At 40.9% G+C, this 26,854-nt stretch overlaps 1 protein-coding gene across 4 annotated transcripts in view; it reads left to right on the forward strand.

Moving 5' to 3' along the window:
- Ttn (titin) overlaps positions 1–26,854 on the forward strand; it is a 258,797-nt gene that overhangs the window by 108,844 nt on the left and 123,099 nt on the right. For 2 of the 4 annotated variants that reach the window (XM_055600018.1, XM_055600019.1), the window contains 41 exons: positions 603–686; positions 1,060–1,143; positions 2,574–2,654; positions 2,886–2,966; positions 3,096–3,173; positions 3,343–3,414; positions 3,643–3,744; positions 4,175–4,276; positions 6,149–6,229; positions 6,410–6,487; positions 6,715–6,798; positions 6,944–7,027; positions 7,391–7,474; positions 7,716–7,799; positions 8,553–8,633; positions 8,946–9,158; positions 9,828–9,902; positions 10,100–10,174; positions 10,388–10,480; positions 11,140–11,217; positions 11,410–11,517; positions 11,632–11,709; positions 11,900–11,983; positions 12,160–12,237; positions 12,705–12,788; positions 13,052–13,135; positions 13,353–13,436; positions 13,636–13,893; positions 15,294–15,368; positions 16,109–16,183; positions 16,843–16,959; positions 17,479–17,556; positions 18,476–18,544; positions 18,688–18,807; positions 18,956–19,255; positions 20,029–20,109; positions 20,810–20,887; positions 21,332–21,415; positions 25,983–26,060; positions 26,582–26,665; positions 26,761–26,844. The exons of the other annotated variants lie outside the window; for them this stretch is intronic. In XM_055600018.1, the coding sequence (XP_055455993.1) occupies positions 603–686; positions 1,060–1,143; positions 2,574–2,654; positions 2,886–2,966; positions 3,096–3,173; positions 3,343–3,414; positions 3,643–3,744; positions 4,175–4,276; positions 6,149–6,229; positions 6,410–6,487; positions 6,715–6,798; positions 6,944–7,027; positions 7,391–7,474; positions 7,716–7,799; positions 8,553–8,633; positions 8,946–9,158; positions 9,828–9,902; positions 10,100–10,174; positions 10,388–10,480; positions 11,140–11,217; positions 11,410–11,517; positions 11,632–11,709; positions 11,900–11,983; positions 12,160–12,237; positions 12,705–12,788; positions 13,052–13,135; positions 13,353–13,436; positions 13,636–13,893; positions 15,294–15,368; positions 16,109–16,183; positions 16,843–16,959; positions 17,479–17,556; positions 18,476–18,544; positions 18,688–18,807; positions 18,956–19,255; positions 20,029–20,109; positions 20,810–20,887; positions 21,332–21,415; positions 25,983–26,060; positions 26,582–26,665; positions 26,761–26,844 (3,975 nt within the window). The remainder of the gene's footprint in view (positions 1–602; positions 687–1,059; positions 1,144–2,573; positions 2,655–2,885; positions 2,967–3,095; positions 3,174–3,342; positions 3,415–3,642; positions 3,745–4,174; positions 4,277–6,148; positions 6,230–6,409; positions 6,488–6,714; positions 6,799–6,943; positions 7,028–7,390; positions 7,475–7,715; positions 7,800–8,552; positions 8,634–8,945; positions 9,159–9,827; positions 9,903–10,099; positions 10,175–10,387; positions 10,481–11,139; positions 11,218–11,409; positions 11,518–11,631; positions 11,710–11,899; positions 11,984–12,159; positions 12,238–12,704; positions 12,789–13,051; positions 13,136–13,352; positions 13,437–13,635; positions 13,894–15,293; positions 15,369–16,108; positions 16,184–16,842; positions 16,960–17,478; positions 17,557–18,475; positions 18,545–18,687; positions 18,808–18,955; positions 19,256–20,028; positions 20,110–20,809; positions 20,888–21,331; positions 21,416–25,982; positions 26,061–26,581; positions 26,666–26,760; positions 26,845–26,854) is intronic. 4 annotated transcript variants of the gene reach the window in all.

Consider the following 26,854-nt stretch of genomic DNA (forward strand, 5'->3'; position numbering starts at 1 on the left):
GAAGGAAGGAAGGAAGGAAGGAAGGAAGGAAGGAAGGAAGGAAGGAAAGGAAGGGGAAACTTTATTCTCTACACCAGGGTTACACCCTCTTTCCCTAGACAAATTTAAGATATGAAAACATTTAATATCACCTAATGCAATTGTTCTTATGCAACTGACTTTAAACAAAATGGGTTCTCCCATTGTTTCTGAGAACGTAGAAACTCATGCCATTAAGGTAATGAATACAGGTCTGGAGAGATGGCTCAGAGGTTAAGAGCACTGGCTGCTCTTTCAGAGGTCCTGAGTTCAATTCCCAGCAACCACAGGGTGGCTCACAAACATCTATAATGAGATCTGGTGCCCTCTTCTGTCCTGTAGGCATACATGCAGGCAGAACACTGTATTAATAAATAAATATGTCTTCAAAAAAAAAAAGATGATGAATACATTTGTCCCATTTCTACTTAGCCGTTCAGCCATGAATCTTGGATCCTAAACCATGATTTTGTTGCACCCAACTGGCATAAAGGGGGAATATCTACTCTTTACTTCTTTCTTATAAGAATATAAGCCTTATCAAGATGAGCAGCTTCTCAAACACAGTATACTTCTTTTTAAAGTCCCTGAACCACCTAAAAAGCCCATTCCAGAAGAAGTGGTCCCTGTTCCCGTTCCTAAGAAGGTGGAACCACCAGCACCCAAAGGTAGCACTTCTTGGGTTCTGTTTTCTTGGATCTTTTGTGTGTGTGTGGCCTGTGTGTTAACACAATGTTATCAGTTAAACAATCTCTCATGTATTTAATTCTCCATCTGTGGGTTTTATTGATTTGTGGTAACACATGTTAATAACTGTCTGAGATGCCAGCCCATCCTAAACAGGTGTTTGTCCCCTCGTGTCGTATGTGTGATGTTACCTGATATCGCTGTACTAAGCATTCCATTTTGCTACAAGTAGAGCGTACTAACTTACTTTTTAATTCTTAAGCTCTTAATGAGGCTTTGCACTTTCCTATGATCTTAAGTGTCTCAGAAGGACACGTAACATTCAACCCTGTTTCAACAATGTTATCTTTAAAGTTCCTGAGGCTCCCAAGAAACCTGTGCCAGAGGAGAAAAAGCCAGTTCCTCTTCCCAAGAAAGAGCCAGCAGCTCCTCCAAAAGGTATCCAGGATTGCTGGTGGAGACGGCCACTGGCCCAGGGGCCAGCACAGTCTTCCTCTGTCCTACGTTGTCCTTGTCTCTTTGGCATGTTGCGTGTGTTTAAAACATGTGTCACTGCTGGGGACATACTCTTGTTATATATTATTTATTATTCTGAACATTCCTAAGGTAGTGTTCAAAAGTATTATTGAAAGAAGTAGCTATGTCAAACTGCTACCTTAAATTGTTGAGGAGAACTTGTGGAACATCTTTTACACATGTCTGTAGAAGCAAACATCTCTTGCACTCTCATACATGTGTCTTCTTCATTAAGACATTGTTGTGTGTCCATTATGAGGAGACTGAGGGAGGCTGTGCCACTTGGCAGAAATGATTGTCACCCAGATATAGATGAACCTAATGTGCTTGCGTGGCTTTTCTGCCTAAAAGCCCATGTCAGCGAGTTGTCAGTAAAGGAGGACAGATTTTTGACATCTTTCTTTCCCTCTATGTCTTGACGTTCATTAAATTGACTGTAAACATTTGGAAGTATATTCTAAATGACAGACTTTCTGATAGAAAAACACCTGCGTATACATGCACAATATTTTGTGACACAGAAGTCCCCAAATCCATTGGCACACTGCCCTACCGAGGGATCTGTTCCAGCGGGTACCTGCATCTTGAGTGTAGTTTGACCGGAAACAGAAACTCGGGATGTGTTCATCAGGGGAAAGTCACGTGGTGTGACTCTTCTGCAGAGCTATAGTTCAGAAAGGTCACAGAGCGTCATTATTCATCCTACTTTTAAAGCAATGTATCAAGAGATGTTTTTTTTCTATGCACTCTACCCATACGCTACATTATTGGTTTAATTCCTGACTTATCTGTTTATATCAGATCATACCAATGGGGGTGAAGTAAAATGCTGGCCTCGACCATGGCCAATACTCAGAACTCATGTACCTATGTTTAAAATAAAGTAAATAAAAAGCCATGGCAGAATACCTGTGTAATCCCAGAACTGAGAGAAAATTATCCTCCTTGGGGCTTACTAATCAGTGAGCCTAGCCTACTTGGCAAGGTCCAGGACAGTGAGGGACCCTATCTTAAAGGAAAACAGTGAGCACATAGCACACTTGAGAAATAACACACAAGGTTATTTCTATCCTCCCAAAACACAAACACACACACACACACACACACAAATCATACTAACATATAGGAATGAAGTCTATATTCGTTTCTGTTATATAATACATTTTAATCTTTTAAGTGCTTCCAAAACATTGTGTGTAAGTTACTACACCGTGAACTGAAAGCGGAATCTTTCTGCACTGTACTGACAGTCTATAACATTAATGCACTGTCTGTCGCTTTGGGGATGGGCCTGTGTCCGTTCACTGAGATGAAAAATGCCCGCACTGACCTGCTGCTTTCAAACTTTTAAGTCCCAGAGGCTCCAAAGAAACCTGCTCCTGAAGAGAAGATCCCTGTTCCTGTGACGAAGAAGGAAGCCCCTCCAGCTAAAGGTAGGCCTGTTTGCCTAGAAAACGAGCCCCCATTTTTATGTCTCGAGTGCAAAACATTTTGTGTTTATCTGTTAGCTAGTTTGTTGAATTCCACGTGGAGGTGTTATGGTCAGTGACAGCAACTGCAGTTTGCACTGTCTGTCTAGTCTGCCTGTCTAGTCTCTTTCCTAGTAGTTAGATGCTTGGTACTTTGAGGAATATAAACCCAGTTCTACAAATGTCTTTTTCAAGTTCCTGAAGTGCAGAAGAAAGTTGTCACAGAGGAAAAAATAACCATCATTACTCACAGGGAGGAGTCTCCACCCCCCGCAGGTACCCCTGCCGTCGCCGTAACACCATGTCTTTCCTCCAGGCTTCTTTAATTGCATGTCTTCCTTTGCCGGCCTGCGTGTTCTGTGTTTGTTTGCCTGTAAGACTTAAAAATACATATTCTTCTTCAAGTGCCAGAAATACCAAAGAAGAAAGTTCCGGAAGAAAGACGACCTGTTCCTCAGAAAGAGGAAGCCCCCCCACCAAAAGGTATCGTCAGGCCATCTTACAAAAGCTCTTTTACATTGTTGTGCTTCGAGGCAAGGATTTGTTGTGCGCTGTGTGGTGGGAGAGTGGCGCGGGTGGGCACGCTCTGTGCTGGGCTTCGGTTGGGAAGGTGTCAGAGGTCTAAATGTGCGTAATGTTTCTGAAGTGCCAGTGCCAGCGCCTAAGAAAGCTGTCCCTGAGGAGATTGCCCCAGCTCCCATCCCTAAGAAAGCTCCTCCCCGAGGTAGGGTTGGTCTCAATCTTCCTGCTGTGTTGGTCAAGTCTGTTCTCATACGGTCCCTCCTTGTGTGGCTTCTGAGAGACTTTCCTGTGCATGTCCTTGGGGTGTGTAATTCCTTTGTCCACTTTGCTGGTGAAAGTGGCATACTGCGACGCTTCCCCAAACTCTAGGGACAAGGGGAATTGGCCTAGTTCTTGATTTTTAAGTTTCAATGCTGATTCTTTCTTGAAGCTGAAGTTTCTAAGAAAACTGTTGTCGAAGAGAAAAGATTTGCTGCTGAAGAAAAACTATCGGTGGCCATTCCCCAGAGAGTGGAAGTCATGCGGCATGAAGGTACATCCATCGCCAGACAGGAGGAGAGTGGTGTCTGTGAGCTCTCTCGGAGGACTCTCTTCCTCAGGCTGTATATGTTTTCATCAGAGCCTCTTTGTTTTGTGTTGGTGTCAGACTACATCTGCCTGCTTAGCCTCCTGGAGCCATCTTTTGTGTTATCTTGATCTTGAATCATTCCTAGAAAACGAATAAGGTGTTGGAAAGGAAGTCATTTTGAATTTGGACACTCTGGGGCACAGTTCAAGTATTTCTTTCGGTCTTGGACTTCAGTCCCCTCTTGTCTTATGTCTCTCTACCTCTTGTAGTTAAGAAAGTACCATGCCCAATGCAGAGAGAAGAATCTTCGTCTGTCTGTAGTGAACACAAGGCCACTGGGTATATTCCGGCCCACTGAGTTTAAATCAACTCTTATCTTTTAACCCATCTACAGAGGAGGAATGGGCTTACTCTGAAGAGGAAGAAAGAGTGTCTGTTTCGGTGTACAGGGAAGAGGAAAGAGAGGAGGAGGAAGCAGAGATCACAGAATATGAAGGTAAATGAGTTGAGGGGTCTTTGCTACAAGACTGATAATGAAAGTCATCCAAAAGGAGTGGCACAAAGTCTCTCCTGGCTTTAGCATAGGTACCTTTTTAATCAAAACAAGATTCGAGAGCATTCATGACCTGGGAGGACACACCCGCTGAGGTTCTTTCCTATCTCTTTGGCTATCCAGAGGAAACTAGCCATAGAGGGCAGGCACCCTCATGACTACCTCCTTTGTGAGGCAGGACTCGGCTTCAGTGTGGGAGGCTGGTAGACACTTCCCCTTGGCTCTCTGGTATATACATGGTGTTGCTCAAACCACGTGTTCCACACACACAAACAGGAGTATCATCCTGTGCACATCCACATGTGTGCGCCCTTCCACACCTGACAGAAAAGTCCTGTTAAACATTATCCTTACAATGAGTGATCTAGCTTTATGTTTTTGATTTTTGTTTTAGTTTATTAATTTAAAAAGGCAAGTGACGATCCATTTAATAGACTGCCCAGTTCCTAATTCACTCTTACCCATTCTTTAAAAAGACCAGGGAAATATTTAACATGTTACCTTCCAGAAGTCAAAGGTGCATCCGTCAAAAACAATGAGCTCAAGGAGCTTTCCCTCTAGTCCACATACAGAAGAAACAAACCTGTAATATCTGTGGTCAGGCAGTCTCCTCCAGATGTTCCAACTCTTGATGCTTTTGACGGTTGAAAGAGTAAACTTCATTTTGTTGTGATTTCCTTTCAGTGAAACAGAGCACTACTAAGTTTCCTCCCGAAATCCCACCTCTAGCCAACACTATGTATCCAAAGGAACATTCCTAAGTAGGGACAAGTGTAGCTCTCTTCAAGGAAAATGGGTGTGTTCATTAGCAACATGGCTCCCTCAAGTACATTTCTGGCTCGAGTCTTCACACCCCATTTCTCTACTTGGAAGAAAACTCCACCTGAAATCCAGTGTTTACAAACGAGTAGAATGGTTTAGAATGCAAGAGGGTGGGCCTTGACTCCCAGACAAACCCACCCAGTCAGCTGCCTTTCCTGGGACAGGTCACAGTAGCGGGCACGGTCAGGACTCAGGGGGATTTGAAGACTCACTTCTTCCTAGAAATGGGCAGGGAATCAAACAAAACACGCACGTGGAACACCCGGGCTTGCATAATGGGACAATTCCAGTTTTGACACACTATGCTATCGGATCTTCTTTCAGTGTCCTAAACTGTCAGTGTGGACAGCAAGACACTCCGGGAAGCCTGTGTCTGCTCTCAGCTGAAAGCTGGGCGGGCCCTTGGGCTTCTCTTCACTTTGGGCAGCATGTGTGCCTTTAATTAGCCCTTTCTATGATACTTCTATAATGAACTTCATACACACAGGCTCAAAAGATCACGTGGCGTCTCTTGTCTCTTCCACCATAGCTACCCTACAGAACTGGGGCATTGGGGGCATGAACTGTCTTGCCCTTAAGTCTAGGTTTCCGCCTTTCTGCCTTCAAACCTGGATTGTTAGGGTTTTTGTTTGTGTGTCTGTGTGTGTGTGTTTGTTTGTTTGTTTGTGTTTGAAACCTACCATCAAATCCTGTGCCCCTGTTCCTTTAGTCACGGGCACTGCTCCTGTCATGCTCATGTCCTATCATCCCTGTGAACCTGAGCCTCATTGTCTTCAAGGCACCCTTTAGACGATTGAAACCAATACTCTTTATCAGGGTGTTTGCTCTGATCCAAATAGCCCTTGAGCATCTTAAAGGGAAACAAAAGGATTCAGGGATTCAGCAAATGCTAACATTTGGCAATGCTGATTACTCTTTTGAAATGATAAATTATAGTTAGAATAAAAATGGAAAAAAGTATACAATTATTCTTTGAAATTAATGTCCTTAAAGTGATGGAAGAGCCCGAGGAGTATGTCGTGGAAGAGAAGATGCACTTTATCTCTAAGAAGGTGGAAGTTGAACCTGCCAAAGGTACACCAGCTCTTAAATATTTTATCCCTCTATTGCTAGTCTCGTTCTTTATGCTCTTATATCTAATTTACCATCCACATTGCAGACATTAATGAATAGCATAACTAAAAAAAGGTCCCTTGTGTATTTATTTTCAAAATCTGTACATTTTCTACAAGTGTATCTTATAATCTTTTCAAGTGCCAGAGAAGCGTGAAAAGAAAATTATACCAAAACCAAAAGTTCCGGCTAAGATTGAGGAGCCACCACCTGCTAAAGGTACGGTTCCTGTCACAGAAGCGTGAGTCTGTCTGCCTGGATGTGTGTGTCCGTGCTTCTGTCCCTCCGTGCATCACTGAGGTCTTCTCAGGATTTGTGTATAAACACCTTGTCAGTACAGTCGCTGATGTTGGCGTGTGTCTGATCTTTCCAAAGAGGGTTTTGTGGTCCCCAAATAATGATACTTCCTAACAGAGTGCAAACTAATATTCTTAATATTTCCAAAGTTCCTGAACCACCGAAGAAAATTGTACCAGAGAAGAAAGTTCCTGCGCCAGCTGCTAAGAAAGAAAAGGTGCCACCAGCCAAAGGTATTCTGGGGTTCACTTTACTCTCAGGTATCACCTCACTCCCTGTCTTGATACTGAATCAATGCATTCTTCAGCTCTTTAGCGCATTGTGTAAGTTTGGCGCTCTTTGCACCATGTTTGACCTCATTCCTTGATGTTTTCAAAGCACCCGAAGAGCCAAAGAAACCAGTTCCAGAAAGGAGAGTTCCTGCAGAAGTGGTTGAGATAGAAGAACCTCTCCCAACCAAAGGTAAACAACATCCCCTAAGGAAAAAAATGAAAACATAGAGTCTTTTCTTCCTTTCTTCCTCTGGCTACCATCCACTGGGTCGTAATTTTTCTACGTAGATTGTTAGTTGGTGTCTGTTTGTGATGGTGACATGTTAAGGCTTTGTGTAGTATTACTTATTTATAGTGGTGTTTAGTTGTGTGTGCCTTATGAATTCTTCTATTCTAAAATCACAGTACTTTCTGGCTAGTATATATGTGTGTGCATGAATATGAGTGTGAGTGTGAGTGTGTGTGTGTGTATATATGTATATGTATATATGTTTGTTTGTATGCAGTCCACTCTAAATGTTATAGAATGCTAATCCTAAAATTATCTTGCAAGTGACCGAGAGGCACATGAAAGTTACCCAGGAAGAAAAAATTCTTGTGGCTGTAACTAAACAGGAAGAGCCTCCAAGAGCGAGAGGTATGCCAGCTTTTCCGTATGTCACTGTTCCTTGTCTCGCTCTCTTTAAGCACACAGCTTATGAGGCACAGAGGGAAGGGTAGACCTTGTCTTGCTTCAAAGCATTGTAGGATGTCTGACGTCCAGGCAGTGTCTGGTCTTTTATGTTTGTGTTGCTACTACCTGGCTTGTACTTCTTGTGGTCTGAATGAAGAAAAACGATTCTTTAAACAATTTTCTAAAGTGAAATCTGTCTTTAAAGTGCCAGAGGAGCCTAAGAAAGTTGTCCCTGAAGAAAAATTTCCCAAACTCAAACCTCGAAGAGAGGCGGAGCCACCAGCTAAAGGTACAGAATGATTTTTTAAAGGGCTTAGAAATAAGCTCGCAGACACTGACCTAGGTGCGGTGGAACCGGCTTCCTTGGGGAAGGTGATCTAATCGCATGCTGAAAGTGAAAGGAGGAAGCTGTTCCATGTCACTGCAAGGCCAAGCACGCTGGTTCCACAGAGCACCTTTTTTCTACTCCACCCCAGATATGCTCAGTTCCCATTAAAACGTATCCGTCGTTTCGTGTGTCTGTCTGGTCCACATTAAACTCATCTGTCTTGATGTTTGTCATAAGCGATAATCTTTGGTGAAAGGTTTGATTTCTTTAAATCCGTAATATTCTTCATTGTCCCAGAGGAATGGGGATGGAGGGATTAGGATTACAGTGAAGATACTGTTTGTGCAAGCCACGTTTCTTTCTAAGGTTGAACTTAGTTTTATAGTCATTGTTGTAGCTTGGCTTTCTTAATTCTCTCACAAATCCCACCTGATTATTCAGCCATTTCTGAAACATTAAATAGCCTGGGAAAAAAGTATCCTCGGGTGTAGGCTTTCAGGTCTATTGAATTTTCTTTTTCTTTTTTCTTTTTTTCTTTTTCTTTTGCAATTTTACAGTGCAAGTTTACAGGAGCATCATGTTTGGTTTTGTTCTTGGATTTGTGTGTGTGTGTGTGTGTGTGTGTGTGTGTGTGTGTGTGTACAAAAGTTCTCTTAACACAGTTTCTTCCAGATTCTTGCAATTTATTTATTTTTAATAATTACTCTCTTAAAGTGATCGAAGTCAGGAAAAGAGCTGTTAAGGAAGAAAAGGTATCCATTGAAGTTCCAAAGAGAGAACCGCGACCCACTAAAGGTACATTGCACTTTGATTCATCATACAAAACATAAAGCCATGTGTGTCCTTGTCTGCCGGTGGCTAGTTTAACCCTCGCTTCCTGCTGACCTGAGTTAAGCACTTGAACCCTTGACATCCTAATTAGCCAGTGTGCATTTTGTGATACTCTTACCATCAAAAGATGATCAACGAAAAAAATAAAAATAAAAAAAAGATAGTCCACATCACCCGTAGCCAGTGTGGGAGACAGTCATAAAGGAATGAAATCAAAACTCGTTGTCACTAAATGGGCCCCAAATAAAATGCTGCCTCGTGTCGGAATTATTCTAGAAGTAACTGTAACGGAAGAGAAGAAATGGGCTTATACCCGAGAAGAGGAGACCATCTCCGAGCACCGGGAGGAGGAGTATGAGGATTATGAAGACTATGAGGAGTATAAAGAATATGAGGAGTACGAGCCCACAGAAGAATACGACCAATATGACGAATACGCAGAGCGCGAACAGTATGAGGAACGTGAAGAGCATGAAGAATATGTCCCAGGTATGACAAAACTGCAGACCGCATTTCGACTCAGAGAGCCCGTTAGGACAAGACGACAATCGAGGCAAAAGACCTCGGTGTCATTTAGTAAATTTAGTGTTTTCAATCACTTCTGGAGGGGAAAAGAGCTCTAGAAACCTTAAGGTTGTCACTGGGGCTCACTACCCCGGGGCTCCCAGCATCGAACATTTGACGCTGCTTTTCCAGAGAGAGAAAGCGATTTTTAGCCTCATGAAGATTATGTGCATGCTCATGTGGCTCTGACTCTGGACACCGTCTCTACTGTAAAATAAATGATAACTACACACCAGTAAACCCCGGCTAGAAATCTGAAGTGAATCTATATCCGTTCACTCCTTCAGGTTTTTGTTGGTTTCTTTGAGAAGGGTCTGCATGGTTTCACTGAGGCCCTTAAAACACCAGTGTCCAAGACAGAAAACTTTGAGTCACATGTTGCCTCTCTGAAACTGAGAAGAGCATTTCTGAGCATCTTGTGGCCTAATGACATAAGCTTGCCCGGGGTCCTCAGAACCTACCCTACATGGACATCTAACTCTTATTCTAGAGATTGTGGTTGCATTGTGAGCATAGACGATCAATTATTTTAATGAGGTAGTTTGACTTGTGCCCTACATGCTAACATTAATCACTTTGTATATGCTTTTAAAGAACCCAAGAAGCCTATTCCAGCAAAACCCACCCAAGAGCCAGTGCCTGCCAAACCCAAGGCCCCCCCACCAAAAGGTAGAGTAAGAAAATTACCAGTTACAAGAACCTTTTGTTTTCTCTCGTCTGTCCCGCTCTGGATTTGTGTTGAAGTGGATGTGTCTTAATTGTGTGTTTGGGACTGTTGTGTTATAGGATATATTTCTTAACATTTTATCCTTGCCCTGGAGAGTCTAGTTCAGGTCTGTAAACCTCTTACTGTTGGTCTTTTCAAGTGCTGAAGAAAGCTGTCCCTGAAGAAAAACCACCTCTTCTCATTCAAAAGAAACTCAAACCTCTACCACCCAAAGGTACATGATAGAGCAGTAATTGTCCCAAACCGGAGTGTCACCTCTTCTGTAACCATGTCAACCGTGACTCCCACCATGTCTGCCACCCCATTGTTACTGAGTACACTGTCTGGTTTCCTTCCCACGTGCCAAGTCTTTGTGCATTGTGACTGTTTGTTCTATGATATTCATGGGACCCACTGTGATATTCTTCCCTAATTAATATCTTTAAAGCTCCCGAAGAACCAAAGAAAGTTGTGGAAGAAAAAATACAAATTTCAATTACCAAACGGGAAAAGCAGCAGGTGACTGAGCCAGCTGCCAAAGGTATAACCACCTCCTCCCAGGATGTCACGTTTTGCCTGACCCCTTCACTACCTGTCTCCAGCGTTAGCTCTAACATTACTTCAAAACATTTCTGCAGCTTTGTGTATACAATGGCTGGGCATTGCCCCCTGACTGTGGGATTGTCAAATGGAAATTTTTTTGTTTGAATGTAGTGACCATTTAGCATATTCCTAATATAAATTGATGTAATAGTATGCTGTTGTCCACTGAAAATTGGTAACTATTTATTCTAACATCAGCTTGAAGAACTTTTTAAAAAGCTAATTCAACACCCAGGGTTTTCTTATTTTATCTTAAGCAACTTCTTTGCAGTTTTAGCAAGCATGTTGGTGTAGAAGAGAGTTTGGACTTTTTAGGGTGTCTCTCTATGCAGAAGCATATGAGAAAACCACGGTTTCCAGCTTAGCTCTGCTATTGCAAACTTGGCTGAATATTTCCCATTTGCTGCAGTCCTTCTATGGGTTTACTTTGCTGTGAGATTCAGAAGCCTTCCCATGGAAAACAAAATTTTCTCACAGAGAAAGTTGTATATTCTATTAGAGACATCTACAAAATTATCTATTTAAAGTACAAGAAAGCTAGACATGGTTAGATGGCCTGTTCCTGACTCTAAAATTCCCCATACTTAATATTTCAAGTGCCTATGAAGCCCAAGAGAGTTGTCCCAGAGGCAAAAGTACCTGCCCCTAAAGCAGAAGTGCCGGCACCTCGCAGAGGTACTCCCCATTGCTTGTGTTGCTCATCTTCTTTGTTGTTGAATTCATGCTCAGCTCCGTGTATAAAGTTCATGTTGTGGGAAATGTGAAACCTATTCTCTTTTTTTGTTGTAAGTTTGTCTGTGCTCATAAAATGTCTTCATTTCACTGAGGAATTGGAAAATCTCCAATTTAAAGATAATCTCTTTAAAGTGCCAGGAGTGCCTAAAAAGCGAGAAGTGGAGGAGGTTGTTTCCTTCAAAGAGGAGGTGGAAACCCACGGAGAAGAGTACATTGTAGAGGAAGAGGAGGAGCTTGTCCGTGAAGAATACGTCCACGAAGAGGAATACGTCCATGAAGAGGAATACGTCCACGAAGAGGAATATGTCCACGAAGAAGAATACGTCCATGAAGAAGAATATGTCCACGAAGAAGAATATGTCCACGAAGAGGAAGAATACGTTCGTGAAGAGGAAGAGGTCATCGCTCAGGAAGCAGTGGTGCCAGTCAAAGGTAGATGATGGCTCCTGCACACAGAAAGGAAGCAGCAGCTCCGAGTTTGGGTGTCTGGCTTGGTCAAATTCAGGGGGTTGTTGGCACAGATGCCTAAGACCTTTTTAGATGCTGAAATGTGATGCCTGTGTGTACTTTTCATGGTTTATGTCTTCTACAATGTTTTCAAATCATATTGCTATCTTTAAAGTGCCTGAGGTACCCAAGAAACCTGTTCCAGAAGAGAAAAAACCTGTTCCTGTTCCTAAAAAGAAGGAATTGCCGCCAGCAAAAGGTATACAGCACTCATACAATACTCCTGACGTAGAAGACTTGGTCTGCCTTCAGATGGCTAGTTCTCTTCTGGCTACAGTCTGTGTGTGCTGCTGTGTGCTGCTAGAACATTAGATGTGCTTTCTGTGGGTGTTGTTCCTCGGGGTCAGAACCTAACTATAAACAATGTCTTTAAAGCGCCTGAGATTCCCAAGAAGCCAGAGGAAAAAGTTCCTGTGCCTATTCCTAAAAAGGAGAAGGCCCCACCCACCAAAGGTACTTGTCTCCCGGCAACCATTGGCTCATAGAGTGTAAGCTGGCGAGCCATAGTCCTCCCTGCCCCCGGCAGTGTTATTAACATTAACAGTGGAATGAGAACCACTCAGGTGGTCGCAGACGCCGGTTGCCGTCTGTCTATCTCCGAATGCGGCCACTGAAGCATGCCTCTGATTAATACTCACGTCTTCTTCCTTGGAGAATTCTTAGTGAACAATAAATTGACACTGTCAAAGTGGCCAAAACCAATTACCAAGCTTTTCGTGCTGTCCTCGTCTTCGTTCCTTGTTTACTTGGTGGCGTTTATTGTAACTCTCCTGATGTCTAGCACCCTGTTTGTGGCTATTATTAGATTCTGTCTTACAGTGAAATTGTCGACACATTTGTGACAACTCAATTGTCCCTAAATTACTAGAATCCTCTGGGATGGGGAAAACTGACAGTGACCTTATTTACTATTTTTTAAGTTCCAGAAGTGCCCAAGAAGCCTGTACCAGAAGAAAAGGCACCAGCACCTGTTCCCAAAAAGGTGGAAACACCTCCAGCCAAAGGTATATAACCTTGCAGGGGCACACAGTTTAATTCAGATTTCTATGAGAAGAAAATAGACAATTGGATCAAGAAAATGTTCTTTATGTACTCCACTTTAATATCGTCTTCTTTACAAAAACAGATTCTGTTGTTTTTTAAAATGAAATGCTGCCTTGGGGTTTCCTCACTCTGATTTTATTGCCTTATCATAGTTTTCCAGACTATGCTTGGACTTGGTGTTTTACATGTTGTATAAAACTTTTCCTAAATTATTTCTTTAAAGTGCCAGAAGTGCCCAAGAAACCTGTGCCTGAGAAGAAGGTGCCAGTTCCCGCTCCCAAGAAAGCAGAGGCTCCACCTGCAAAAGGTATTTCATCATTTATTCATAAGGGGCGGGGGGAGGGATCTCACATTAGTGCTCACCCAGATGGAAATGTCCCCATGCTAACTACACAGCCGTGAAAACGTTTTGTTAAAAATGTCGTCCATATTGTGTGATCCTTCATCATATCTATGGCTGTTAAAAAAAAACAACCAACCAAACATTGAAGGACACGTTCTTAAAGACAAATGATATCTTTAAGTGCCAGAGGTGCCCAAGAAGCTCATTCCAGAAGAAAAGAAACCAACACCTGTTCTGAAAAAAATGGAAGCTCCACCCCCCAAAGGTACATTGATCTCAGGCAGAACCAGGGCAGGAAGGGGATGTCACGGGTGCTATATGCGCTCACTAGTTATGCTTGCTTGATTCTGAGTGCGTTGGTGGTAATTGTGATCAAAGAATAGTTGCCTTTCATGTTGTCTGGCTATCGTGAATATTTCACACAAACGTAGAATTTTTATAAATTGAATAAAATATCTTTAAAGTGCCAAAGAAACGGGAAGTAGTCTCAGTTCCTGTGGCTCTTCCTCAAGAAGAAGAAGCTCCATTTGAGGAAGTCATTGTTCCTGAAGAGGAACTGCCACCTGAGGAAGAAGTTGTTCTACCTGAGGAGGAGGAAGTTCCACCTGAGGAAGAAGAAGTTCCTGTAGAGGAAGAAGCTCTTCCTGAGGAAGAGGAAGTTCCACCTGAGGAAGAGGAAGCTCTTCCAGAAATTAAACCTAAGGTGCCACGGCCTGCACCAGGTACAGCAGTTCTCGGAATCAAGACCTCTTTATGTTGGCTTCTGCCTTCCTATCTTTTTATTCGTCTCTTACGTTACATGATACTTTACTATGTCGTCAGCAAAGCCTTGTCTTATCAAAGGCATGTCCTCACCACCTACCACACTGCTTTCTGTGTCTGTCCACTGTAAGTCATCCACATGTCTTCAAATCCTTTTCAGTGTTTGATTGTTTGTGGTCCTGTCCTCAGGTACATTTTGTTATAGATGTGACATTATACATGGTTCTTAATGTCTTTAAATGAAATGTTTTTAAGTGCCAGAGAAAACTGCACCTGAGAAGAAAGTCTCAGTTCCTGTGCCTAAAAAAGTGGAGCCTCCACCACCTCCCAAAGGTACACTTCCGGAGTAACAGAAAGCTGATGGCTTTATCAGATGGGCATCAGAAAAAAAAAAATACATGTATAAAAGGGACAGCCAAATTTTACTTCTGAAGCTCATCAGGACACTCAGCCATTTCTTTCTGTTAGATGCTTTTCATGCAGTGTTTTGGGTTTTTGTTGTTGTTGTTGTTGTTGTTGTTGTTGTTGCATAAATGGTTAAAGCCAGTATTATCATAAAACTACTACAAAATGTCTGATCAACTGGCCATAATCTTATTAAATCATGTAATGTTTCATGTAGATTCTCTGAACATCTAAATTACCTATGGAAAATTTTTTTACCTAAAAATACATAAATCTTATCCTTCACTCATTTGTTATAAGTGCATTTGTGACTCCAGTGTGAAAAGAAAAAAAATGATACAATCATCAAAACAATGAGTAATAGATTATATCTTTCAAAGAGCATATAGGTAAATGGAAGCATAACAAGTTTTGATTTAACCTGGAGTTTGAACTTTGCTGTTCTGCTCTGAGAGCCCAGTAGCCTATCTGAGCCTTGGTTTGCTCCTTCATAAAATAGTGATGCTAACAAATCTCAGTAGGTTCTAATACTATTGTGAAGATAAAAGATAAGGTATCTCATTACATCACTGAATGAAGAGAATCAATATTTAACGTCACAGATAAGGTCATGGTACAGTATCTAAGAGGTATATTCATACCTTAAAGTATAATAATATTTTCCAAAAAAAAGCCATGATGGTGACATTTTAAATACATATAATATTTCTACCAGTTATTAGCCTAGTTATTAATGAAATTTAAGTCAGTGAAAAGAAAGCATCTGGCCTCAGAAAAACAGCCATTTGCTGATCCCTTACCCTGCAAATCCCAGTCAAATGTGGTTGGGCTATGGCCCACATCCCCTCCCTCTTCTGAGTAAATGTTGCATGGTGGTCTTCCTGTGTGTGTAGACTTCTTGCTTTCTCTCTTGCTCTGCAAAATACATTCTTACCATGAAATGATGTCTTTAAAGTGCCTGAGATCAAGAAGAAAGTTCCAGAGAAGAAAATAGTTGTTCCCAAGAAAGAGGAGGCTCCTCCCACCAAAGGTACATTGTCTTTAATGTCTTGCATCCCAAGCACTTAAGACATATTCCTTCCTTAACCCATCAAGTCCACATGCCCTGTTCCATATTTGGGAGTGTAACTTCTTTATTGTTGTGCACATTGTCCTTGTGTTTGTGAGACTGAAATTTCAAAATATCTTTAAAGTTCCTGTGGTTCCTAAGAAACCTGAACCAGAAAAGAAGGTGCCTCCCCCTGGCCTTAAGAAAGCCGTGGCTCCTCCTGCCAAAGGTACATGATATTGGCTGCGCCATTGTTGACCTGAAAGGGTCATCTTCCTAGGATGTTCAGCATACAGGCTTGCATTGTCTGGTCAGTCGCTGATGTTTGTCACTGCGCCTCTGTTGTACCCATGCTGGTGTTCTGTTCGTTTTCCACTTGGTGTGGGTGCTTTGTTGTTGTTGTTGTTGTTTGCCTTGTTTCTCTTCTGTATGTTATTTCTGAAAATTAAAATGATAGATGTTATATATCTTTAAAAGAGCCAGAAGTGACCAAGTACTTGTTCCTCTTCCTGAAAAAAAGAAGTGACTTGTGCTACAAAGCATACTCTTGTGATATACGCACAGCATCTTCATTTGCTCCTTAACTAACTGGGACATGTCAGTGTTGTGTCTTCTATATGCTGTGCTATTTACTCTTGGGTTGAGGATGTGAAGTTTGGTCTTTAAGTATTCTTTCTTGGCTCCTGAGTTTTAAGGGCCTAAAGCAATCAATGTCTTTTAAGTTCCTGAGGTACCTAAGAAGGTGGAGGAAAGACGGATCATCCCCCCTAAAGAAGAGGAAGTGCCGCCAGCTGAAGGTAGATGAGTTCCCTAAGTCATCCTTGTCTTATCACTGTCTCACATGTAAAGGAGATTATGTATATTTCACTCTAGAAATCAATAGACTGTCTAGCTCTGATAGGAAGTACTTGCCTAGAAGGAACTGGGCAGGCCAATTCATTCTGTTCGACTCTCACTCTTGCATGTTTAGCCTGTGTGTGACATAGTTAATGAAAAACTGAAATGGACCCACTAACCTCTTTATTCTTGTTTCACTCACCAATTCTGTGAAATCAATGTTTTGTCTTCTATATGTGAATGCCGTGGGGAATTTCTCACCCGATGCCTTTATAAGTCATGGTAGAATAAGCTCTTCCCATAATTATCTCAGACAAACCTGAGCAACTAGTGCAGAAAATCTGGCGTTAATTCCTAAATTCTTGCTTGGCTCCAAAAATCTTTCCACCTTCACTAAAATAATAATAATTCCAACTAAGTTCTCTGGGGTCCCTTCCAGTTCCAACATTGGAAAGAACCTAACATTTTAAAGACTCTGCAGAATTTTTTTTCCAGATTAGTGATGCTCAGGAGCATTTAGAAGGCTGAGTGGTCTTTCAAGATGATATAATTTTGAATCTAACATATTTAACATTCAAAGGATTTTTTAAAAATAATTTACAAAATAATCTGTTTCAAGTGTATGAGGAAGCTGAAGAACCCACTCCTGAAGAGATCCCAGAAGAAACACCTAGCATAGAGGAGGAGGAGGTGGTAGTGGAGGAAGAAGAGGAGGAGGTGGTGGTGCTCCCTAAAGGTACAGCCACGCTCATAGGTTGGACATTCCAAAACCTTGGTGCTTCAAGTCTCAGAGCTGTCTAAACCTAGTCATCAGCCATATACTTTTCTTGTGTCACTCCTGGTAGCGGAAGCTTTGTGGCCCTTTCCTTTTTCCTAACATTTCTCCTTCATCTTCAGTCTAACTATAAATGTTATTACACCTGAATCCTTCCTCCTCGATTACAAGCCTCAATTTTGCTTTCAGTTTAAATGCTGGAGAATGATCTATTTGGGTGGTGAAAGCTTTCGCTTCTGAGAGTAATTCTTAAACCATTTATCCCTGAAGACTTTGAGGTCCTTGCAGAGTTGCTAATCATGTTCGTTCTTGGAATTTCTAAAAGTCCTGATGTTTGGGTGCTACTATCATTTAGGTTGCTAATATATTCTTAAAATAAATCAATGTTTTATGTTGTTTTGTTTGTATTTTGATAATTGGGTGTTGTTTTGTTCATTGCTCGTGATTTTTTTTCAATATGTCTATAAAATGTCTTTTAAGCACCTGAAGTGGTTAAGAAAGCAGTGCCTGCCGCACCCACTCCTGTCCCCAAGAAAGTGGAGCCGCCTCCCACAAAAGGTATAGCAAACCTGGTGAATTCCTTAACCCCACAGTGATTTTCTTTCTAGAAAGTGCTGTGCCATCTTTCACTTCTTCCTTAAAGTAACTACCTCAGCAAACTGACAGATGACAATTAAAAATATCATTTATTCCATTTCCTTAGACAGCCTACAGTATCACTGGGCAAATAACGTGTCCATGTGTGTACACTATGTGGATTGTCTTACAAGTCTCTTGCTTTAAATAGCTCAATGTTTTGATGCCTTATCACTTCTCTATATTTAAGAAATAAGTGATCTTTCTACCCTCATTTTATTCCTCGGCTCTATTTTATTATATAACTAAATTTTTACTATGCTTTACAATTGTTTTCACTGCATACACTATTTTATACAAATAAAAATGTTCTGATGGTTGGATAATAGCTTTAAAGATCCTCATGCCCTTTTTTACCATAATTAACCTGGGATTTCAAGGTTATAAAATTTCACTTTCTTGTTGCTTCTTAGTTCAATTAATGCTCCAGACAGCATCTTCAGAAACTATGGTATAATGCCACGACTCCATCAGTCTCCTCACCTATAAAACCATGCCCAACAGTTCCTGAGGTCTAGGTCAGGGTCCAAATACTGTAGGATGATAACAGGTCAAAAAACAATTCTTCATCAAATTAAAAATAGTAAAATTAGGCCCACTGTTGGTCACATCTGCTGCTTCTAAAATAGCAAAGTTTCTTTGTGAGCGTATGTTGGCTTCTAAGGATATAGACAGCACAAGGGAGTGTCTGGGAATGTATCCTCACTACCTGTAAAACAGCTGTGTCCAACAGTACCAATTGACTCCCTAGAGGCATCGAGGATGTTGCTTGTTTCTGATGTTTCTGTTCGCGTTGTTATCGAGCACTGTCATCTGACTAAGCCACCTAATGTCTTTAAAGTGCCAAAGAAAATTCCTGAGGAAAAGGTTCCTGTTCCTGTCCCGAAAAAAGAGGCTCCACCAGCCAAAGGTACACTTTCTCTTTTAAACCCAAACTCCTTTAACCATTCTTCATTAAGCTGTGTATGTTTTGTGTCCATGTGTCTTATTTTTGATGTCCAATGTCCAAGCCTACTCTTGGTGGTTATAAACATTAAAACTATATCTTTAAAGTGCCTGAAGTACCAAAGAAAGTTCCAGAAAAGAAAGTTCCAGAAAAGAAAGTTCCAGAAAAGGAAGTTCCAGAAAAGAAAGTCCCCGTGCCCAAAAAGGAAGTTGTTCCCCCTGCTAAAGGTATCTTGGGAAAGTTCTTTCATCTTCTAGTCCTTTCATGGACGTCTTCTTTTAGTCGTTTTTCTTACATTTTGAATTGACATCTGTTTCATCTTATGGTTAAAAAAAAAAAAAAAAAACAATTCTCTTAAAGTAGATGCTCTTTCAGGGAAAGCTGTTTTTGAAGAAAAAATATCAGTTTCTTACCAGCAAGAGGAAATAGTCCAAGAAAGAAGAGAGTTAGAACTTGTGGAAGCAGAGGTAGAAGAGGCTTTCGAGGAGGAAGAGTTCCACGAGGTGCAGGAATACTTCGAGGAGGAAGAATTCCACGAGGTGCAGGAGTTCATCAGAGTAGAAGGACGCAGGTTCCAGGAGGAGCACAAAGCCGAACAAATTCACAGAGTCATTGAGTTTTTAGAGGCTGAAGAAGTGGAAGTTTACGAGAAACCCAAAATCCCACCTAAAAAAGGTATAGGGGACCCTGAGATATTACAGTTTGTTATATCTTGCTCTTACCAACTTTGTTTTCAAAGTACCCTGCAGGTTCAGGGCAGGACATTAGCCCCACGAGCCACTTTAAGCCCAAGTTTAAGTTGTTTAATTCAGAAAGCGACATGGTGTAAATACTAACCGCACAGAGTTGTTAATGAACAGACACGAGAATTTGTGATACTGACTTAGCCCCAGGCTCCATATATCGCTGCATGACCTTGTGGATTCTTGTTACAGTCCAGCAAGAACTACAAGATTAGCAGGAGTACCAGTATAACAAGTGTTTCTCATTCAGTGACATACTTGGCAATTTACTGAGGAATTTATATTCTCAGCAAAGCAAACATTGCTCTGTTCATATTTGAGTCGCCTACGCACTAATCAATAATTACATATTGAAAGTGTTTGCCATTTTACGGTTATCTTCATCAGAGAAAGAGTGAAGTAAATGAAGCATTGGTCATGGTACTCAAATTGTAGTAAATTCGAAGGACTAGATGCAGTGTACATACATAGTCTATAGGACTATCACAGGTCATGCTTAAATGAATGCATAAAATAACGGAATATGTATGTTTCACATGGCAATGTATTGTATAAATAACAAAATCATGGTTTTCATGAAGCAAACACAGTCTAAATTCAAAAAATATAAGCCCTTTTAGGAGCGCTCTTTGTACAATTTTAATATATTAGTGCTTCATGGTATTTTATGAGTCTATTCTAAACAAAACACTAATATTTTTGAAGGACCTGAGGTATCTGAGAAAGTCATTCCTCCAAAAAAGCCAGCCACTAAAGTCGTTCCTCGAAAAGAGCCCCCAGCTAAAGGTATTTTATGGCAAAACGATACTCATAACTGTGTTCCTTGGTTGTTTCGCAAGTCTGTGTTCGACTTGGTGTTTTATTTTGTGTTTTGTGTTAGGGGAATGTCAAAATAATTAATATCTTTAGAGCGGCCAAAAGCAGGTCTGCAAACACAGATGTCACTGGTATTAGCCTAAAATGGCCAAACCCAAACTCCTACAGACCAAAGTGTGTACTTGGGCCGTTGATTGTATGATCACCGATACCCTTATTGATAGACTTGTTGCCCTGTTCATTGTTGGTAGATAGTATTAAGCTGCTCGGTAGAAATATTTGGTAGTGCCTCTCCTTTATGCATTTTCAACAGCCTCTTTAACGCATACTTTGAGGTTATATCTTTAAAGCCAATGAGTATATACAAAAGCTACCACAGAAGAAGCCATTGCAATTATCCTGCTAAAAGAAGCAGGAAGAGCTCCAGGTCGAGGTGTCCATTGTCCATGTCAAGTTTTTGTTGGTCTGACTTGGAGAGGTCCGTGGACTTTTGTGGTCATGTTTGTTGTCATAGTCGCTGCTGTAAGTGCCGTCTTGCATGTGTTAAAGCAATGTCTCTGTTTTATAATACGACGCTATTCTGCTTTCATTACCCATCTCTTACATTCTGCCTGCTAAGATCTTTCTGAGTGTTTAAAAGTAAAGGAAATTATCCCTGCTGTCTTTAAAGTACCTGAGGTGACCAAGAAAACGGTGGTTGAAGAAAAAGTTCGTGTTCCTGAAGAACCCAAGGCTCCACCACCTAAAGGTACCTGGGCCTGCTCATTCCCATCAGCAGTAAATCCTTCTGAATCACTTTCTACAAAGGAGAGAGGGCCGCTCTCTTCTCAGGACCACAAGATGGCTGCAAATGACAGAAATTGACATTTATATTTTATCCTGCAGTCCTGCCTTTTTTGACTTTCCTCTAGCTTCACAAGCCTAGCAGTCTTTCTTATGTTGGCCATCTTATTATGCAGTAATGAGCATTGCTCCCTCGGCTTTTCTTCCCTATGGAGTTGCCACTGAAATCTCTGTCTTATGGCACTAGAAACAAGTTCTAAATATCAACAGAAAATGCTCTAATATGAATCAACAAGGCAGTTGAGAGACATAGAATGCATTCACTAACATTTTGGATCCCCTTTTACTCTTGATATTTTATGCCTAATTGTGACATTCTTGGAAGTAAGACAAATACGTATCTTTAAAGCACCTGAAGTGCCTAAGAAGATCGCTCCAGAAGAAAAAGTCCGTGAAGCTGTTCCTAAAAAGCCTGAAGTTCCACCACCCAAAGGTACACAGTCATGCTCCCCTCAGTGGGAAATGACCTGCTGGTTGTGTTTTTATTGTGTAGAGTAGACAAGAATCCCATCAAATCCTTGTGGTTTAACTTTATATTCTTAATAGCCTATATCTGTACTAGTAGTAATTAATTAGTATACTAATATCTTTAAAGTTCCTGAGGTGCCTAAGAAAATTATTGAAGAAGAAAAATTACCCATTGTTCTTCCTGAAGACACAGAGATATACAGTGAGTGCGAGGAAGCTGATGGTTCTTGTTTCCCCTGTTCTGAATCCACCGTGTCTGTCTACATGGTATTAAAATGCAAATATACTAATATCTTTATGAAATCCATGCATGCTAAAAATGTTGGTTAAAGTGAAGTCATCTGAACATCCATTAGCCTTAAAGAAGTTACTTATCTTCATCAATTTAAAAACTAAGTTGTCCTAAGCTTATAAAATTATCCAATCTTAGAAAAGTCATTTGTCTCATTAAATTATCTGCTGTTACAAACATCTCTTCACTTTGAAGCAATTTACATTTATTAGACCATGAAGTAACTCACTTTGACTCCATAATAATATTGTAATTAGAGTTTTCAAAATCAAAATGTCCCAACGTTGTTGTTTTTACTCTTCACAGTAATAATTACCCAAATGATCATAAATTTAAAAGACCACTAACTCCCCAAAAGAATTAGCAATACTTTTTTTCTTCCCTGAAAAATTATAAAATAAATCAAATAGTAGGATAACCTAAATAGTGCAATCCTCTGAGAAGACTCAGTATTTTAAATGGTGAAGATGCTGACACTCAACATGATCTAGTGGTTTGGGATTAACACATAGGCTTACCCCCTCCTACCTGTTCTGTCCTCAATACTGGTTATTGTAATCAGACAAGGTTCCTTTCTAAAAGCTGGAGAAGCCGTATCTTGTCTTCATATGCTTCACCACTTTCGTTCTCCTGTTAGCATCTTCCACTGAGCTGTACTTTCCTCTCTTTTCTTTCTGGCTTCTGATCTCAAAGTTGTTTCCACATTTATATCACACTATAAAGCTATAAATTAAATTTGATATTAAAATATAATAAGTGTGTGTTTAGAAATGCAAAAGATAACATGATTACAGCATGTCAAATACAGAAGGTGGATTTTTCATACTTAACTCAACATCACCCTATTTTTAATCCACACAATAAAATGACACCAAGATGACTTTACCAATAACTTCCCTAAGATAAAATTAGGGAAAAAATTATATGGTACCCGTGTGGTAAATTCCTCCATTTTGTTAGCATGATCATGAACAATTTCTGAGCATCCTTCATATTAAGACTGGGAATGAGGCCTGTTCCTGCTTGTCACTAATTTGTGTCCATGTTCCACTGTGAGTTTGGGCGATGAATGTGTACTGCGTGTCATGTATTTCTTAATACTGGGCTGCATCTGTCTTGAAACACCTGTAGTTACACACGCACTAATATCTTTAAAGTTTATGAAGCATCTGAAGAAACAGTCATAGAAGAAGAGCACGCGGCTCATCCTCAGAAGGCAAGATTCAAAGTGGCAAAAGGTACCTGACACCACTGACTCCATCTCGGTGGAATTGACTTGGGGGCTCTCTCTAGAATTGTAATCTTTTTAACATTCATAATACAATTGTACTCGTATCTTTTAAGCGCCTGCACCACCTCAGACAGTGGTTACAGAAGAGAAAACATATGTGACCATTCGTAAAAAGAGGGAAACCCTGGCACTCAAAGGTATATTTCAACCTCTTCAGAACACAGATGGTTATCTTTAACTTTACGATCCCCAAACTGCATGGTGTCTAATTCACTGGGCTGTTGTTGCTGTTTACGATTTCTAAGTGTAAACCTAATAATATCTTTAAAGAGTCTGAAACAACCCGGGAAGTGTCTCCAGAGCTGAAGTCGTATGAAGCTGCTCCTGAAATTCCTGAACCTCCCCGGGCTGAAGGTACAAACTCTTGTCACAAGACTGCAAATAAGAAAACCTTTCATCTTGCGTTTGTCAAATGTCCGGTGTTTTATATGTCGTCCCCCACTTTTAAAATACTAATATCTTTAAAGTATCTGAGATATTGCCAAGACTGGGAACTGTCTATGACTTGCTGCAAACAAGTCAAGACCCATCCATACAGAGACTCTTAGAAAGAAAATAAACATTCTAACATAAAGTCTGTCTACTTACCCAGATATCTTTGTGCATCATGTCATTGTTTTTGCTTCTCAATTATATTTTTTAAAAACTAATATCTTTAAAGACCTTGAAATCATCAAAGATGTGCTTCCAGAGAAACAACCTCCTACAACCAAAAGAAGAAAAACTCTGCTTCCAACAGGTACAGGCCAGGAGAACATCAAGTTTCTTATCTCAGCTGTGTTGTGGCTAACATGCGTGAGCATACTAATCTCTTCAAAAGCCCAGTGATTGCCAAAGAAATGGATCCCCAAAGAACATGCTCAAAGTAACTGACTGTGGACAGTGAACCATTCAGAAACAAACCTTAAACTCACTCATAAAATAACTTACAGAACTTACAGGACATGAAATAACTATAAGAACTGTAGAGGAAATATGCAATGTTTGATGTTCAGATATGACTCAGATAGGTTCTTTAATAGAAAAATGGCTATTACTAAATAAATAAATGCCAGACCAGCTGAAAACAATCGAAATGAAAGCTTTATCATGTATATAACTCTACAGCTTGATTGAACTGGCTTAACTCCTGCACCTCTAAAGCAGGAACTGATGACATCAGTTAACAAAGGTTCTGTCACACGACAGTAATTCAGCCTTCCATAGTGTTAAAAGTCCAGTGTATCTCATCAAACATGCTATTGTCAGAATTGCTTTCCTACTAAGCTTGTGGCCCAAAAAAACCATGAATATACAACTGACTTCAAGACTTGAATGTCATAGGATTAGCTTCATATAAAAATCATGACTTGATGTGGTGTTGATTTACCTGTAATGTCACCCTAGAGCCAAGGCCAAGTAACCCCAGTGGCCTGGCCTATATTTTTCAAATCCATTTTTTTTACTCTAAATATTTTTAGATAAATCAAAAATTTGGATGTTTCAAAAGCTCTCAGGATCACAACCTTTTCATGTTATACATGGTAGTCTATAATTTTTAAAATATCCAAATAATTTGCCTTTTTTTTTCTCTCTCTGGAATCTTTTGTTTGTCCTCTCTCAAAGTCCTTTTAGGGTAGGTGCTAGGGAGCTGAAGTGGAAAACAGAAGGAATGAGACTTGGCTCCTCTCCTCAGGAGTCCATACTCCCCAAATCCTTGCAGGATCCCAGTAACAACAGAAATCACTGTGGTTCACTTTATGGGATTAATGCCTCTGCTGACCCTTTTAACCTCTGACTCTAATACTAATATCTTCAAAGCACCAGAAGCTGTAGAAGAAACACCTCCTGAAGTGAGCACCTTTGAAGATATTCCTGTAGAGCCAGAAATGCCACCGATCCAAGGTACACGTTCGTCACCGAACAGACAGGAAAAAAGAAATCACCTGCCTTCAGCTCTCAAAGCTGTTTTACCTAATACTCTGCCTAACATCTATATGTAAATATACTAATATCTTTATGTTAGTCACCCCGCGTTCCAATATGTTCCATCTAGAAAGCATTCTGCCAAAACAAAAATCCTGCCACAAGCATTCACCCAATAGAGACCTGTCTCAATTTCCATGGGGAATTCCAGGATGCCCCTTACCCCACACTAATGCCGAAATCTGTGGGCACCCAAGCTCCTTACATAAAGTCAGATAAAACCAGATCAAATTTGCATATAGCCAGAGTTACATTAGCATTTCAAGCATCTTCAGATCACTTACACCCTACTAGAATGTGGACAGTGTATAGTCTCATTGTGTGCTGTTTGGGAACCAGTGACAAAGTAGCGATGTAAGCACTGAGTGCACATAGCTTTTATATCTGTGGTTGAATGCAGGAGGCAGAAAGATGGCTGTTATTTATGATGACTGTGGGAGAAATGCAAGCTCTCCCGTTCTCAAGGATCCCATAAATGCCTGCATATTAGTTTATTGGTGGATGAGGGGGAGTAGGGAAAGGAAGAGAAGCAATTTCTGGAAAGCTACGTCACTGTGGCTACTGTGTCCATTAATCATTTTAACTCTGAAACGTGAAATACTAATATCTTTTAAGAACCTGAAGCTCCCCCTGAAGTTGATGATTCAAAGAGAACCCCTTCAAAGCCCAGAGGAGCTCCCTCAGTTACAGGTACAAGCTGCTGAGCCTGCAGTAGTTTTTGAACATATTTTCCTCACCCTGGTGACTTTCATAACACTAAATGTAAAACCAACAATTTCTTGAAGTGCTGGATACTTACGAAGAAGCCACCCTTGAAAAGAAAACACTTCGGATTTCTCGCAAAAAGCCTGCGCTTCCTTCAGAAGAAGGTACATCTTCCTGGAAGTGTGAAAGGGCAGGAAATGTCTGCTGCTGTCTACATGTATTTTCTGTTTGTACTGATTCTTTCAGCTCCTAAATGTCAAAATATTAATATCTTTAAAGTTCCCGAGGCTCCCAGAGATGCCGTGGCCAAAAAGAAAGTGCATCCTCCCCAAGTGCCAGAAGTTGTACCTGTCAAAGGTACATGCTTGACTGTCCCCCACGAGAGGGCAGAGGGGGAGGACAGGAAGCCTTGAGACTCCTGTGGTGTGTAAATGTAGCTTCCCTACGTGTGTGCTGCTTTGACTCAGTGTGAATTTACTAATATCCTCAAAGACCTGAATTTCCTAAGGAAGTGGCCCCTGCCAAAAGAAGTCACTAATGCAAAGCCCAAGGTGATACCATCACAGGTATCTGTTAACCCCGGTGAGGTTCAAGAGATAAAAATGAAAGTTCATTTGGGCTTAAATACTGTTCCCGTGTCTAATGATTTTCGTACTTTCTACCTGTAAAACATACTAATCTCTTTAAAGTGCCTGGGACTCCTATAGAGGTTGTCTCTGAAAGGAAAGTGCTATGGAACCGCTGGACTAGCCAGAAGCCTCACTTGACTCAGCTCCTCACACAGAGGCTTCATAAGACATGTGTCTTCTGCTCTTGAAAATACTTCATTCTATTGGTCTTCATAACCCTTAGTTATAATATTCCTGATCTCTTTGAAGTGCCTGAGGAGCCCAAAGAGGTCATCCCTGAAAAGAAAGTGTCTGTGGTGCCTCCTAAAAAGCCCACAGCCCCACCTGTCACAGGTACTTGTTCCTGGCCTGAGGTGTCACCATAGCTAACTCTTGTTCTCAGTCCTCCTTGTCAGAAATCCTAACATAGTCTCACTAATCTCTTTAAGTGCCAGAGGCACCTGAAGAGGCCCTCCCTGAAGAGACGGTGTCCCCGGTGCCCCCTAAAAAGCCAGCACCCCCGCCTGCCAAAGGTATTCCTCA

The sequence above is a fragment of the Psammomys obesus genome, unplaced genomic scaffold (genome assembly GCF_907164565.1).
Source record: "Psammomys obesus unplaced genomic scaffold, mPsaObe1.curated_primary_1811, whole genome shotgun sequence".
Lineage (NCBI taxonomy): Eukaryota > Metazoa > Chordata > Mammalia > Rodentia > Muridae > Psammomys > Psammomys obesus.